The sequence below is a fragment of the Girardinichthys multiradiatus genome, chromosome 5, assembly GCF_021462225.1.
Source record: "Girardinichthys multiradiatus isolate DD_20200921_A chromosome 5, DD_fGirMul_XY1, whole genome shotgun sequence".
NCBI lineage: Eukaryota > Metazoa > Chordata > Actinopteri > Cyprinodontiformes > Goodeidae > Girardinichthys > Girardinichthys multiradiatus.
Genome location: NC_061798.1, coordinates 5466194 through 5482264, shown reverse-complemented (window position 1 = coordinate 5482264; position 16071 = coordinate 5466194). Strand labels below are relative to the sequence as shown.

The 16071-nt window shown below is 40.6% G+C and overlaps 1 protein-coding gene across 1 annotated transcript; it reads left to right on the top strand.

The window, feature by feature from the left end:
* The first annotated feature begins 3823 nt into the window (after nt 1–3823).
* Nucleotides 3824–15865, top strand: LOC124868871 (mitoferrin-2-like). The gene is made up of 4 exons (XM_047366494.1): nt 3824–4385; nt 11606–11834; nt 12026–12082; nt 12279–15865. The coding sequence occupies exons 1-4, from the start codon at nt 4056–4058 to the stop codon at nt 12848–12850; spliced, it is 1188 nt and encodes a 395-aa protein (XP_047222450.1). The 5' UTR covers nt 3824–4055; the 3' UTR covers nt 12851–15865.
* The last annotated feature ends 206 nt before the right edge of the window (nt 15866–16071 follow it).

The following is a 16071-nucleotide window of genomic DNA, read 5'->3' as shown; positions in this document are numbered from 1 at the left end:
CATTTGCTGCTGTTAAAGTTTTTTCTTAATTATTAGTAAATGTACAGTAGTGGTATAAATTTCAGTTAAAATATATACAGTGATGCATAATGTCCACTTTACTAGACAAATTATTAACTTATTTGTTGTTTATTGATCTTTCAAAATCTTTCGCCGTAATGGTGATATACTGCAGAAAGACAGGCTGACAGGATGCTCCCTACTTCTAGCTGACTGCCAGCCATGTCAGTTTGAAGATTTTTTGGTGAACTTGTGGTCAGGTAGGTGGCAGGGTCCGAAGAAGCAGCTTTTTTTGCAAAAATGATGCAAGAATACCATCAAAACCCAGACTGATACAACCCAAAGCAGTGCACTGTAGTGACCCCTTTGCACGTGCGTTTTTAGGGTCTCAAAACATTGGGGGCTTTAGCCCAAATCCAAAATACTTAGATGTCAATAAGATAATTTATAGGTAATTTAAAATTAAAATAATATAGGACATATTGTACCAGTTCTCTGTCTCGACTGGTTTTAGACTGAATGTAAATTATTGTGAATCAAACAAAAAAGTATTGCAATAATTTTACATATTATTTTTGTTAGAAGCTGAATGAAGGACAAGGAGAAACAGAGTTTAGGCCTGATGAAAAACCATTTTGCTGAAGCAAATAATGACATCTTTTGAGGTATTTAGAAAAGAACTTAAGCTGAATATTTGCTGACAAAGGTTTTTCTTAAACTAAGAGATGTTTACTATGGGTCAGATAAATGTGCTTCTTTTGTCATCTACATAAATGACCTTTTTTAAACATTACATTCTCATCAAAGTATTCCACTCCTGAGGCTCCATTGTCTTTATTCTTTTATTTCAAAAAGGAAAATGGAATAAGGTTGATTTTCCTAAATCTTTGTCAAATGGTAAAATCCTAAAACACGTTTATTTTATTATGCCAAGAGCTTTCGAAACATTTGATTAAAATCGCCATCTTTTCAGCCATTCAATCCACTTCTGAAGAAATTTGTCCTGCCAAAAATAATAAAAGAAACATTTTACAACACAGTCTTTTGTTCTACATGTGAGACATTAGTGCAGTTCTTACTATTAAACACTTTGAGAGGAAAGGGTGTTAAGTTGTGGTGTTTAAAATATAGCATAGAGCCTCATCCTGAACCTTATCAGTACTAATATTACAGTTATTAATAATAGTATAGTTATGATATGTATGTCTCACCCTCAGTAAAACTGTATCCTTGTTTAATTAGTTTAGTTTATATAATATTTCATGTGTAATTCAGAAAAATAAAATTGTTAACTAACCAATGGTCCACCTGTGATTAATTGCTATGATTTATTTCTTAATTATTCTGCATCTTTAAAACCAGAGGTGTATGTTTAGAATCAGCACAGAAGATAAGAGAAGAGGGAGGTTTACTTTTGAACTTTCTACTACGTCTTACTGGAACCAGGAGATACAGGGGTTGGACAATGAAACTGAAACACCTGGTTTTAGACCACAATAATTTATTAGTATGGTGTAAGGCCTCCTTTTGCGGCCAATACAGCGTCAATTCGTCTGGGGAATGACATATACAAGTCCTGCACAGTGATCAGAGGGATTTTAAGCCATTCTTCTTGCAGGATAGTGGCCAGGTCACTACGTGATACTGGTGGAGGAAAACGTTTCCTGACTCACTCCTCCAAAACACCACAAAGTGGCTCAATAATATTTAGATCTGGTGACTGTGCAGGCCATGGGAGATGTTCAACTTCACTTTCATGTTCATCAAACCAATCTTTCACCAGTCTTGCTGTGTGTATTGGTGCATTGTCATCCTTATACACGGCACCGCCTTCAGGATACAATGTTTGAACCATTGGATGCACATGTTCTTCAAGAATGGTTCAGTAGTCCTTGGCAGTGACGTGCCCATCTAGCACAAGTATTGGGCCAAGGGAATGCCATGATATGGCAGCCCAAACCATCACTGATCCACCCCCAAGCTTCACTCTGGGCATGCAACAGTCTGGGTGGTACGCTTCTTTGGGGCTTCTCCACACCGTAACTCTCCTGGATGTGGGGAAAACAGCAAAGGTGGACTCATCAGAGAACAATACATGTTTCACATTGTCCACAGCCCAAGATTTGTGCTCCTTGCACCATTGAAACCGACGTTTGGCATTGGCATGAGTGACCAAAGGTTTGGCTATAGCAGCCCGGCCGTGTATATTGACCCTGTGGAGCTCCTGACGGACAGTTCTGGTGGAAACAGGAGAGTTGAGGTGCACATTTAATTCTGCCATGATTTGGGCAGCCGTGGTTTTATGTTTTTTGGATACAATCCGGGTTAGCACCCGAACATCCCTTTCAGACAGCTTCCTCTTGCGTCCACAGTTAATCCTGTTGGATGTGGTTCGTCCTTCTTGGTGGTATGCTGACATTACCCTGGATACCGTGGCTCTTGATACATCACAAAGACTTGCTGTCTTGGTCACAGATGCGCCAGCAAGACGTGCACCAACAATTTGTCCTCTTTTGAACTCTGGTATGTCACCCATAATGTTGTGTGTATTTCAATATTTTGAGCAAAACTGTGCTCTTACCCTGCTAATTGAACCTTCACACTCTGCTCTTACTGGTGCAATGTGCAATCAATGAAGACTGGCTACCAGGCTGGTCCAATTTAGCCATGAAACCTCCCACACTAAAATGACAGGTGTTTCAGTTTCATTGTCCAACCCCTGTAATTTCCTGGTTTATTGAGCAACACTTTTTTCTGTCTACACGTAGAACTAGACTATAAGACTTGCTGCAGCAATGAGATCAATGTGTTGATCTGAAGGACCTTTTAATGTGTTCAGCTACGTTAGGATTAAATGCTTTTATTTTGACTGAAGTAAAGGACCAGATATTTTCACATTATGATGCAAATCTGGCTAGAAGCTCACAGAGAAGGTTGCTGCTGTTTTCTATCACAGATCATTTAACTTCACCTGAAGCTCAATTGAAAGTTCCTCATCATGACCCAGAAGATTCTCATTAGAGTGAACCTCTGCCTCATGTCTTGCTGGGTGAATCAGTGATTATCTGTAACTTACAATTAGCTCTTTTCGAGTCAGCATTCAGGTTTTAACGCTATCTTCTCCTGGGTTATACCGCTCTGCTTCCACCTGTTCCTCAACACACACACCCACCAGGCTCCCACTCTCCGGTTGGCTCCACGGTTGCTCTGAAATGATCCCTGTTCAAGGCGCTCAGTGTAACTTTTCAGGTAATGAAGAAGGCAGGTCGACCTGGAGTAAACTGCTGTTCTGGACTTCTCCAGAATGGAGTCTGTCTCTGGCTCTGCGCGTAGTTGCGCATTAGCGTTGCGCAAATAACTTTTTTGTCTTCTCCTTTTAACTCATTGTCAGGTTAGGTGGACCAGGAGGTGATTATAAGGAACACAATTGAAAAACTCTGTTTTTAAATAATACTGTGAAGGCCAATACCATTTTGTGGCTGCATCTTTTTAATACTTCTAAATGTCTTCTATCAAGAAGTCCGGGGCTATTCAGAAAACATCCGGGCCTTCCGCCCCGGAAGCCCAGGTCTAACTACGCGCCTGCTCCTTTGTATTTGTATATGTTTTTGAATGTACTTTTGCACTACAGTTAAGTTTGTTAAAAATGAATAAAATTGAATAGAAAACGACGTGCATCTAGTGACCATTAAATATGAAAGGGTGGTTTCAGGGTTGTTTTGTGGGTTAATGGTGACGTTCGGTTTAAAACCGTGACATCCCACCGCTACAAACCCGGCAACGCCCACGTTTCTACAGCTCCACCTAGTTATCCAATCAAATCGACGCATGTGAAAATTGACAGCAAGCTTGTCGAATCAGATTCATTGTAATATTGCTCACTCTCGTCAATAATATTCCAATTCCCGGCTCTCATCAGCTGCCGCGCCAAGACTCTTATTTAACCGCCGACCGGGGGGGAACGAGGTGTACCACCGGGAAGATTACACCAACAGTGTCGCGCCGGTGTTCTCGGTGCAACTGCATCTAACGGACATTACAATCTCGTCTACGTAATGGAAGTGGACGGGTTTGTCTCTCCGCATTCGACCCTAGAATCACCGGCCGTCGAAAGGCGGGTCACAGGCACCCGGTTTGGGACTCTTGGCAGCAGCGTCTTGGATGCAACGGGGGGGCTCGTCGGGTCCTTTTCGTCGAGAATGACCGGGGAGCCGCACTTTGTCTCGGGGTTGCACCGAACAACTCCCGAGCCCTCGGCCTCTGCTGAGCCAGAAATAGACTATGAAGGACTGCCTCAAGGAGCAGCCAGCAGCACACACATGCTGGCTGGAGCTGTGGCTGGAATCATGGAGCACTGCCTCATGTACCCCATCGACTGCGTCAAGGTAACCAGACAATTGTTCACTAAATGTAGTTCATTTTAAAACTTCTTGGAGTCTTCGTTATGTCACACAAACACCCCTGGTTGCATAAAATCTAGGCCCCAGAACAAGCCTTCACTTAGTCATTAGTTAGCCTCCAAGCTAACCGAGGCAACCTTGCTAACAGAGGTCAGCTAATTACCATGAAGTATGAAACGAAACATAAGAGAATGAAAGTACGTTTTGAAAACGTTTTTAGCAATTGGCATGCGGTGTAAATGGTAAGTTGGTGATTAGCTTAAATGATAGTGTCCTTAGCAGCCAACAAATGTCTTTGTTTTCCAACATGTATGTAATGTGTTTTATTCTTTCTGGAGCTCTTTAAATCTCATATTAGCCTCTTTAAAGCCTGCTTGAAAGCATATGGCTCAATGTGCACTTCCATACACTATTTCACCAAGTTCGGTTAAATGCAACATTCCTGTCAATTAACTGTTTTCGGGTTAATAACTTGGTGCATGTTCATAAATAAAATGGGGTACCTGGTTTTGGGCTTATTTGGAGCTTATTACAGCTGATCAGATCATGGCCACCCCTTTATACTGCAAGGAAGCTAATCTGGAAAGTTCAATGTGAGGAGATAGAGCTTGAATTGGGTAACTCAGGTTTTTTTAACCAAATAACGTCATGAGTCACGTATTTAAGAATTTCCTGGCAGCTGTGTAATGTTCTATCAAAAATGGAGGAACAACAGTTCTATGGGACTCCTAAAAACAAAGCTCTTGTTCACTACAGATTCCTTGACATTCACCTCATCTTGGTCCTACAATTTCTTTTTGGCTAAATAGCCTCACTTGTCCTCTGTATTTACAGTGTTGATATGGATTATTGTGTGCTGTTGCTGAGTAACATATGTAAAACACACCAACCTTATGATTCTCAGATGTCTAGAAAAATGGACTCACAAGGTCTCTTAACTGATTACGTTTTCCTTTCTTGTACCTCATTATGTTTTTGTCAACTAAAAGTCTAAAGCAAAAATACTCAATCATGTTTATGCATTCGCCATTAAACAGCATAGTGCAATAAAAATGAACCGTTTATGAACTGAAATTGTAAGCTGAAACACAATCTCTGCAGAATGTCTGACTTTTAAATGAAAAAGCTCTTTGAAAATTACTTTCGGTTTCAGCTACTAAACTGAAGTAGAATGGGGAAGTTCGTCTTTTTAAAATCTTTACTCTTTAAGGAAGTCATATCGGACATTTTTTTTACTGTAAAACTTGGCAAAGAAACTTCCTGCTGGCCATGACTTCTTCTTTGTTGGGTTTATGTTTCCTCTTGGCAGCGTTCCACTTTACTAACACCCTGCCTCCTACTGGGAATTGTGCTGTAGTTAATTATTTCCTCTAATTTCTTCTTGTTTCGTCGTGCCTTAAGATTCTTTGAAATGTATCATAACAGATGATTGCATTAGTAGAAGGGCATTGGTTAAGTCGTAGTAACCTTGATTGAAAGTTTGACGTTGGTCGTTACTTTGACCAAGTCGTTGACAAGATTAGCTGAACACCTGACTAGAAGACTCTCTTTTCAAGGCATATTTTTCCAAGTTTAACACTATCTGAAAAATCTTTAATGTAAAATTATTTCATGTTGCATTGAACAAGTAGGTCATAGATGTGTGTAAAGGTACCATAGAATAGGAGTGTATGGCACAACAAACAATGACCCAAATAGGGACTAAACTTGATTGCAAGATGTTGGTCACAGTTATTTTTACTTTAAATGCCTTTATTCAATGGCAATAAACCATTTTTTTTTTAACTTCATTAATAGTTTGCATTTGAACATTTCTTGGCCACTTGCTTGTTTTATGGATACACTTATAGCCTATCCAAGTACCCACGTGTAAGTACTTGCTGATACAGAGTGCTAATATTAATATTATTCTCATTAAACTTTTTGCAATTCGAAACTGTTTTATTTTAAGTAAGATTCTACTTGGACTATGCTTTCAGTGTATTTTACATATATAGAAATACTCTCACTTACACACACCCACATTTTTATTTCTACCCATACCAGGACTTTGTATTGACTTCTATTCATTTTAGTAACATTGTTTATGTCTAACCTTTTAATTAATTGGAATGTATGAATCCGACTTGAAATCTGTGTGATTTGATTGAACTGACTTTGTAAAGTGCCTTGAGACGTCATGTGTTGTGAATTGGCGCTATATCAATAAAACTGAATTGAACTTATTCTAACTATGATATGTAGGTTTTTAATTCTAATCTTAAACTTAATTCACACCATGTCTCTGGGACATTTTAATTGCAAAGCAGTGAGCCTTATACTTAGTAAATAGGCCAGAATTTTCCATAACGGTGGAAAACCAGTTCAGTCCTTATAATCTTTAGCTTTTCTTTGAAGAACTACCGTGGAAAAAAAACTGTGACCCGATGATCTATACTATTCACATTAGAACTGTGTGATTCATCCCCTTTTCCTACAAACTCGCTGTGTTTTCAGCTGTTAATAGGTCATGTAACAGGATGAAGATCCCATTCCTTTCAGCAAATGTACAACAAAAAGCCTGGAAAAAACAGAATCAATGTGTTGCAATGGCTCAGTCAAAGTCCAGACCTTGATCTGATTGGCCAGGTTGCAGAAAGCTGTGCAGAAATGGGTGTCATCCAAACGGCAATAAACAAAACCAGTGTTAATAGATTATAGTTCCTCCATAATGCAGGAAACTAACGTCAGAAATAAACATTTCTCTCAGTTAGAGACCGGATTTTAAAGTTTTTCTTTAATAACTGCAATAAAGCGATCAATTGCTTTAATCAATATAGACTCAGCATAATTTAACAGTTAGCAAAAAACACTAACAAAATTTAAATATTTGTCAGTTATCTCTAGTGTCCAGCTTTGTTTTCTTTATCTCTTATATATGTATTTCCATACATACTTATGTAATGGGGTGACAGGTTTTGACCCAGCAGCTGTCAGAGGGGAATACTCCTCCTGGCTGTACAAGACTGATCCTGGAAAATATCGATTGTTGCTCCTTGTAGGAGGCGGGGCTTCAAGCAATATTTTCTAAAGTTGGGTACGGAGCAGGAGAATTATGACTGCTGCTCGCAGCAGAGTGAGTGTTGCTGTGTTCACAACACCTGGGGCTTTAAAAAAAACATGGCTATTATAGTTTGTTTTGTAGGTGGTTGTTAACTGGCAGGAGAGAGTGTCCTGTGTGTCTGTGCGGACCTCTACCGCGAGTGATATGACAAGCACAACATTGTAGAAAAAAACAAGATCATTTTGTTTGTTTCATAAAAGAACAATGTATAGATCTGTTTTCTAAAGGAAAGGTAACATTAAATGTGTTCTGTTGTGATGTCTGTTTAGAAAATACATTTCAAATAATTAACTTGTCCATGTAGGAGGGGTGCAGAGGGTTGTTTAAGGGCTACGGGCCCCTCCAATATAACAGCTGGGGAAACGCTGACTTGGTTTAGGAAATTGAATGACTAACATTACAGCTGTTCTCTAGGCAGCCCTGTTTTATACCCAAGAGTCAACTCCTATCCTTGTGGATTCAAATATGTTGATGTAACACAGTATTCATGGAGGTGAACACAACACTGCCTTGGCATGAATGAAAGTTGTACAAAGTAATTAGTAGCAGTTGGGAATAAATAAATAATGAATAAACCTGCTGCTACTGTTCCTGTCAATTAGAAATAACGCACTAAAAACTACAGAAGGTAGAAAACCTTTGTATGTTAGTTGAGGAACACCAGAAAGACGTATTTCTGCTGTGAAGATGAAGCAATATTGAGGAAGCCGATGTGATGACGCATGTGAAAACGTTCCTATCTGGGATGTTTTTATGTTAACGCTTCGCTCTCTTCCTTTACCGATACACCTGTTAGTCATGTCTTGGCTGCCTCTACATAATTAAAGGCCTGCTCTGTAATCCCTGTTGGGTGTTAAGGCTATACAGGTCCTTCTCAAAATATTAGCATATTGTGATAAAGTTCATTATTTTCCATAATGTCATGATGAAAATTTAACATTCATATATTTTAGATTCATTGCACACTAACTGAAATATTTCAGGTCTTTTATTGTCTTAATACGGATGATTGTGGCATACAGCTCATGAAAACCCAAAATTCCTATCTCACATAATTAGCATATCATTAAAAGGGTCTCTAAACGAGCTATGAACCTAATCATCTGAATCAACGAGTTAACTCTAAACACCTGCAAAAGATTCCTGAGGCCTTTAAAACTCCCAGCCTGGTTCATCACTCAAAACCCCAATCATGGGTAAGACTGCCGACCTGACTGCTGTCCAGAAGGCCACTATTGACACCCTCAAGCAAGAGGGTAAGACACAGAAAGAAATTTCTGAACGAATAGGCTGTTCCCAGAGTGCTGTATCAAGGCACCTCAGTGGGAAGTCTGTGGGAAGGAAAAAGTGTGGCAGAAAACGCTGCACAACGAGAAGAGGTGACCGGACCCTGAGGAAGATTGTGGAGAAGGGCCGATTCCAGACCTTGGGGGACCTGCGGAAGCAGTGGACTGAGTCTGGAGTAGAAACATCCAGAGCCACCGTGCACAGGCGTGTGCAGGAAATGGGCTACAGGTGCCGCATTCCCCAGGTCAAGCCACTTTTGAACCAGAAACAGCAGCAGAAGCGCCAGACCTGGGCTACAGAGAAGCAGCACTGGACTGTTGCTCAGTGGTCCAAAGTACTTTTTTCGGATGAAAGCAAATTCTGCATGTCATTCAGAAATCAAGGTGCCAGAGTCTGGAGGAAGACTGGGGAGAAGGAAATGCCAAAATGCCAGAAGTCCAATGTCAAGTAGCCACAGTCAGTGATGGTCTGGGGTGCCGTGTCAGCTGCTGGTGTTGGTCCACTGTGTTTTATCAAGGGCAGGGTCAATGCAGCTAGCTATCAGGAGATTTTGGAGCACTTCATGCTTCCATCTGCTGAAAAGCTTTATGGAGATGAAGATTTCATTTTTCAGTACGACCTGGCACCTGCTCACAGTGCCAAAACCACTGGTAAATGGTTTACTGACCATGGTATCACTGTGCTCAATTGGCCTGCCAACTCTCCTGACCTGAACCCCATAGAGAATCTGTGGGATATTGTGAAGAGAACGTTGAGAGACTCAAGACCCAACACTCTGGATGAGCTAAAGGCCGCTATCGAAGCATCCTGGGCCTCCATAAGACCTCAGCAGTGCCACAGGCTGATTGCCTCCATGCCACGCCGCATTGAAGCAGTCATTTCTGCAAAAGGATTCCCGACCAAGTATTGAGTGCATAACTGTACATGATTATTTGAAGGTTGACGTTTTTTGTATTAAAAACACTTTTCTTTTATTGGTCGGATGAAATATGCTAATTTTGTGAGATAGGAATTTTGGGTTTTCATGAGCTGTATGCCAAAATCATCCGTATTAAGACAATAAAAGACCTGAAATATTTCAGTTAGTGTGCAATGAATCTAAAATATATGAATGTTAAATTTTCATCATTACATTATGGAAAATAATGAACTTTATCACAATATGCTAATATTTTGAGAAGGACCTGTATACAGAAAAGTCAACCAGTCCGTTCTCTTGCAAGCTAGCTTTGATGGACCTCTTGCAAAGAAATGATCAGTGGGTTGTTTCCAGAATTAATGAGAACAAGAACTGGAAACTGTCAGAGGGATAATTTCACAGGTTGAAATAAGCATGCACCATAAAGATGAGAACACAAGGCAACATGTTTCTATCTGAAATGTTACCCTTGTTTAAAACAATTTTATCTGACTTCCAAGTGAAGCCCTTTGAGCAGGTCATATCGCTGCCTTTTTATTATGAGATGCTGTCAGCAGAGTGAAGCTGCTGGTTCAACAGAAGTAGCACAGAGGTCATTGGTTTGATAGCAAGAGGTCAATGTTTGGTGTCCTACTGATTAGGGATGACGTTTGTAAAACATTAAAACACATGATAAAAGCTCAGTGTGTTTTTAGGTCGGGACTTTAAACTCACCAAGACCTGAGCCTTATACAATGACTCAGTTGAACTGGAACTCCCAAAGAAACCACATGTTGAACCTAATGCTAGCAGTCATGAAAAAATCTAAAGGTAGAGGCAGGAAGGAAGCTGGTCACAAAGGAAAAGCTGACGAAGGTGTAAACTAGGATGCTCATCAGTAATACAGCCAGATTATTTAAGTGTGATTGCAACCATTAAGAGTTTCTAATCATAAAAGGTTTCAGTCTACATGGGTGCAACAGTCCCAGCTGCTTCAATTCCTCTTTGCACTTAGTTAAATAGAGTTATACATAATTCCGTCCAGCAGAGGGAGATATTGTATAGGTTTAAGTTCAATAGATTGTGATTTTTAAAGTGGTGTTGGACCGAACATACATTTACAGACTGAGTTCAGAGCAGTTTGGAAATTAAAATGCTTACAGGACTGGTTTCTAATCTTTATCCTCTAACAGGAACTCACTTTAGGCTTAGGAGCAAAAAGATCTGTTTGGCTGAGATCTTTCACAAAGGTTTTCTGCTTAATGTGAGACACATGGTGTAACTGAGGAGGAAAAGGGAGACACTGATTTCTCACGGCTGCTCTTTTCTTTCTACTCTCAGGACGTGGATTTGTTGAGAGTTGGAGCTTCCATGGTGTTAATCTGTAATCTGAAAAAGCTACGTTGTTGCAGAGGTTACATGTATCCATGAATAGGTCTGGGTTTATAAAGGTGTTTCTTTGTGTTAGTTGGAGCAACTTCACATTATATTAGCAGAGTTCAACTATTAAAGGACAACTGGGTTTCTAACATTTTGGGAAGATTGCACCTTCATTAGGTCTCTGGGGATAGAAGTTTCTTGATAGTCCTGATAACTTGTTGCTGTCGGCCACAGATCTATCCACGCTAACCGTGTGTTTTGTATGTACTGCTGTTGCTTCATGTGTGAAGGTAAATGACTGCATGATACATGGTCTTTCTTTATGTTGGACCCTTATTCTGAGTGAATCAGTCAGAATGGACCAGCTCCTCTATTATGTCCTTTTTTTATGTCTTCAGTTTGTTTGAAGTAGTAAGTTGTTCATTCACAAAAGCTGCCCGTGTCCATTCAGTAGTGTATAGCTTAATGGGCTGTGTGTGACATTACACATATCATCCATTTGATCCATATGTTTATAACTTCATGTGTTCCCCACAGACTCGCATGCAGAGCCTGCATCCTGAGCCAGGGGCGCGCTACCGCAACGTGATGGATGCACTGCAGCAGATTGTCCGGACAGAGGGGGTGTGGCGGCCCATCAGGGGGGTCAATGTACTGGCAGTGGGGGCTGGACCTGCACATGCTCTTTACTTTGCTTGCTATGAGAAAATAAAGTTTTCACTCAGTGATGCAATTAAACCTGGCACAAACAGCCACTTTGCAAACGGTGAGATCATTCATAAAGGGAAGTTTTACTTATTTCCAGCTATGGTTTTAAGACTTTACAAACAATTAACATTATTATAATGTTTTAGTATAATGTTTATATTAGAGGCAAAAGAGATGATCACATTTGAAGCAAACTGTTTCTTCTAGCTGGTGGTGGAAGCTACATATAATGTGTGTGTGTTTTTTTAGGAGTAGCAGGCTGTGCAGCTACTGTCCTACATGATACCATCATGAACCCAGCTGAAGGTAGAAACTCATCTGAGGCTCTCTGGTTTTAGTTCACCTGATGTACACATACTCTACATGCATTAAAGATTGGTGTTGTAATGTCATGAAATGTGGAAAGGTAGCAGACACTTTAAAGAATCTGTTTCTCTTTCCTTCCTGGACTGAGGAATGGTACACATCATTGTATCTTCTTATTACCAATGTCCCTCCATAGTTGTGAAGCAGCGGATGCAGATGTTCAACTCCCCCTACCGTGGAGCCTTGGACTGCATGGGCTCTTTGCTGAGACAGGAGGGACCAGCTGCCTTCTACCGCAGCTACACCACCCAGCTGAGCATGAACGTGCCGTTCCAGGCGCTGCACTTCATGACCTACGAGTACCTCCAGGAGCTCCTGAACCCTCACAGACAGTACAATCCATCTTCCCACGTTGTGTCAGGTGCTCTCGCCGGAGCCTTGGCAGCCGCTGTCACCACTCCCCTCGATGTCTGCAAGACCCTCCTCAACACACAGGAGGGTCAGGCCGTCCATGTGATCCAGGGAGGAGCAGCAGCAGCTGCTGCCTCAGGCCCAGAGAGCCGCTACATCTCCGGGCTGGGCGAGGCTTTCCGGACTGTGTACAGGATGGGAGGCATGCCGGCGTTTTTTAAAGGTGTCCAGGCCAGAGTCATCTACCAGATGCCTTCCACCGCCATCAGCTGGTCTGTGTATGAGTTCTTCAAGTACGTCATCACAGAGCAGCAGCACAAAAAGAGGCTGCGTGGTGATCGGGATGGAGACAAATGAATAACAGCTATTGTACAATGCTGATCCCTGCCGTTGGTAATAAATACTGAACATCACATTATGTTCAAAAATAAGGCAAGTAAGGTCTCGGTGCAAAAAGGCAAATTTATTTTGTTTACTGAAATATGTGTAACCTAGTTCATGAGAGTCCAGGAACACCAACTTGACCTTTATGGGTTCTGAGGTTGACCTGGAAATAGCATAAAGTTATGACTCCAGCTAGGTTTTATTCTAGTGTTCAGCTTGACAAACATTTTTAACTGGCTGTTAAAAAAAAAAAATCTTGCATAGAATGAATAAGGTGCTGCTATTTTTCTGAACCACTACACTAAACAGAAATGACCTTTATGCTGTTCTCTATGAAAACACTGTGCCCTATCACAGGAAGGGTAGGGGAGAGTACAGTGTTTGGGCCCAGACTCTGATGCTTCTCCCTCTGTACCTCCATGTGTTCACAGAATTCCCAGTGATGGGAGTGTTCCCACATTTTGTTTGTCCCTTTTTTTGCACATTGTTGGAATGTTATTAGTCTGTGACGCACAGTCAAGCTCAGAGCTAGAAAAAAGAGAGGCTGGTTTAAAATGAAAAATGAAGAACATTAAATGACATCAGTATGTGGGGCCAACAGAGAGACGGATGATTAATGAACAAACAATAGGCATGGGCCAGTGTCTTATTCTCACACATTGTGGTATTTACACAAAAATTAAAACATGGTCTAAATGCTTTTATTTTAAGGGGACCTATCATGCTTTTAAATCCTTCCTTTTCACATTTAAATCATTCAGTTGTGGTCTATATAAAGTGAAGCTGCAAGGCTTTGGTCTGAACTCCTTGTTATTGTAGCTCCACAGGTTCCTCTTCTACCTCTGAGATGCATCTGAGGCCAAAACTCGTTTTGGTGCTGTCTCTTTAAATGCTGTTGAGGCACTTCACACCCCGCCCCCCTCCAGGTCAAAGGTGTTCCACTTTAATCTTTTCGGCCATTTTTGTAGCTTGATAACTGATACAATACTCTAGCTTCGCCTAAACTTTTTATTCCCAGATTTGACCCAGATCGAGAGGAGAAAACACGATGCTACTGCTGGCAAAACAATGGCCTTATAAGAAATAAATTCATGTCTAAAATAAAGTTTGTTTTCATTTTAGCGTTATTTGCAGCTCACCGCTTTGCTGTCTCCATCGTTTCAAAGACGAGGGAACTGACTCCTTAATCAGATGAAGTCTTTCAGCAAATCCTTCTTAAAAGTGGTGGAAGTTGCTGAAGGCGCTCGTGCAAACATAGAGGAATTTCCCCACTGATGTGGGAACATTTCCTTGAAAAATCAAATTCAACCAGGCATTTCATAGAGGTTCTGATGCTGGAGGACGGTGTAATGAAATGTGTGGGTTAATACACCCAACAACTGAACATTTAGACTTATCCACTTGCAGCTTTGTCATACTTAAGCTTGGACTACAAAATCACAGCGAGAAATAAAAATGGCGAAATTGGTTTGCCGGAAGTCAAATGACCTTGTTCAGCAGTTCTGGAGCAAATGCTGTGGCGTAAAAGTTAATAAAATGTAATAAAGAATAGAGAAAACTGAACGGACAGAAAAATATGACCCTTATAAAATACAAAGACCTGGAGACTAAATTCAACTTTTCTGTTCTACAGACTCCAAGTACACAACTAAATGCATGTAAGGGCTAAAAAGTGGATTTTACATGATATGTCCCCTTTAAATCGGAACAACTACTTCTGGTCCTGATTAAATAAGAGATTGATGATAATTTTATCAATATATTTCTTAATTTGATTAATAGGCTTGAGCAAAAATGAGCTTATTGCACAGAATGATTGTTTTTGCTGTGTTTCTCTTTAGATATTAACACAGGGAGTCCAAGCTCCTATTAGCTGGTTCATTACTCAACCCATCAGCTGGAATATCTTACCAGACTTCCCAGCTGTTGTTAAACAGTTCTGCCATAATGGGAATAACAGATTTTGTTCTTTTAGTTCCACACCAGGACTCTGTGTTTTTCACAACAGTAAATATTTCTAAACAGCTGAATTTTTCCTTCCTTCAAGTGAGAAAAAAGGAGTGAGAGCCTTTTTTCAGCCGGCCCACCAGCAGTGTGCAGCAGCTGTTAGTGTGAGGGGCAGCTCTGTGCTCCTTACAACCACTTTAGGATTTTCCCTGGTATCTCATTAAATGGGCTTTAAAGCCCAGGAAGGGGTGGAACCATTTTTTTAGCAGGTTTGAAAGCGTAAATTCATTCAGACTTCAGTTCACCTCGTTGCATTTACCGGCCCATGCCCAGCTGACTTTCTGACTGGTTTGCCTTCTGTCATTAGGATCCGATCCTTCAGGTCACATCTTCAAGTGAATCTTAAACACTTTATTTATATATCAGACAAAAAGAAGCTAATGAGTCTTTATTTTTGTCAGTATTTTGTAATACAGTAGCACTTAAAGTAAATAGTTTATCTGATTAAGTACAGAAGCTCTGTAAATAAAACTGCTCCCAGGATGGGGTAATTACTCCTTTACATGCCTTCAGTTCGCCGCCATGCAGCCAACGCACAACTCCACATATCCTCCCGGATGTGTTCTTGCTTTAAATCCACAAACTGGAGGCAAGATGTAGAAATGTAGCTGAAGTGTTTTGAAATCTCCACAAACCATTATTTTTGAAAGAAAGAAAAAACTAAATTTGTACAAGTTCTATATAGGCTGTGCTGTAGATACGCAGAACTTTGCACCTTGAAAGAAAGTCTGAAATATTAAACCCTGTATGTGTGGGAAGGTTTTCCCTTAAGCAAAGCAGAGTTCCAAAAGTTGGAAAGCCAAAGACTGAGAGCTGATAAAGGGCAGGCAGTTTGTTACTGAACACACTTAATATGAAATGCTTGAACAGTGTTTGAAAGCGACACCTGTTTTTTGTGAATTGTAAATAAACTCGCTATGGCAGCTCCTCGCAGAAGCAGGGTCTTCTCTTGGTGCTGGCTCGCCAAGCGCTGAGAGACTAGAAATGTGTCTGCTTGTCTTTCTTTCCTCACCCTCTGCTTTCAGCAAGACGCAATACAAACGGCCACAAATAGCTGATAAGACTGTCGGGAGGTTTTATCCAGCAGACAGTTGTTATTTTAACCCTCCCGTTCACTGGTTTAACACCTAATTTAGAAATGCTAACAGTATGTTGAAAGATGTTCATACAGCAGCAGTAATGGAAAT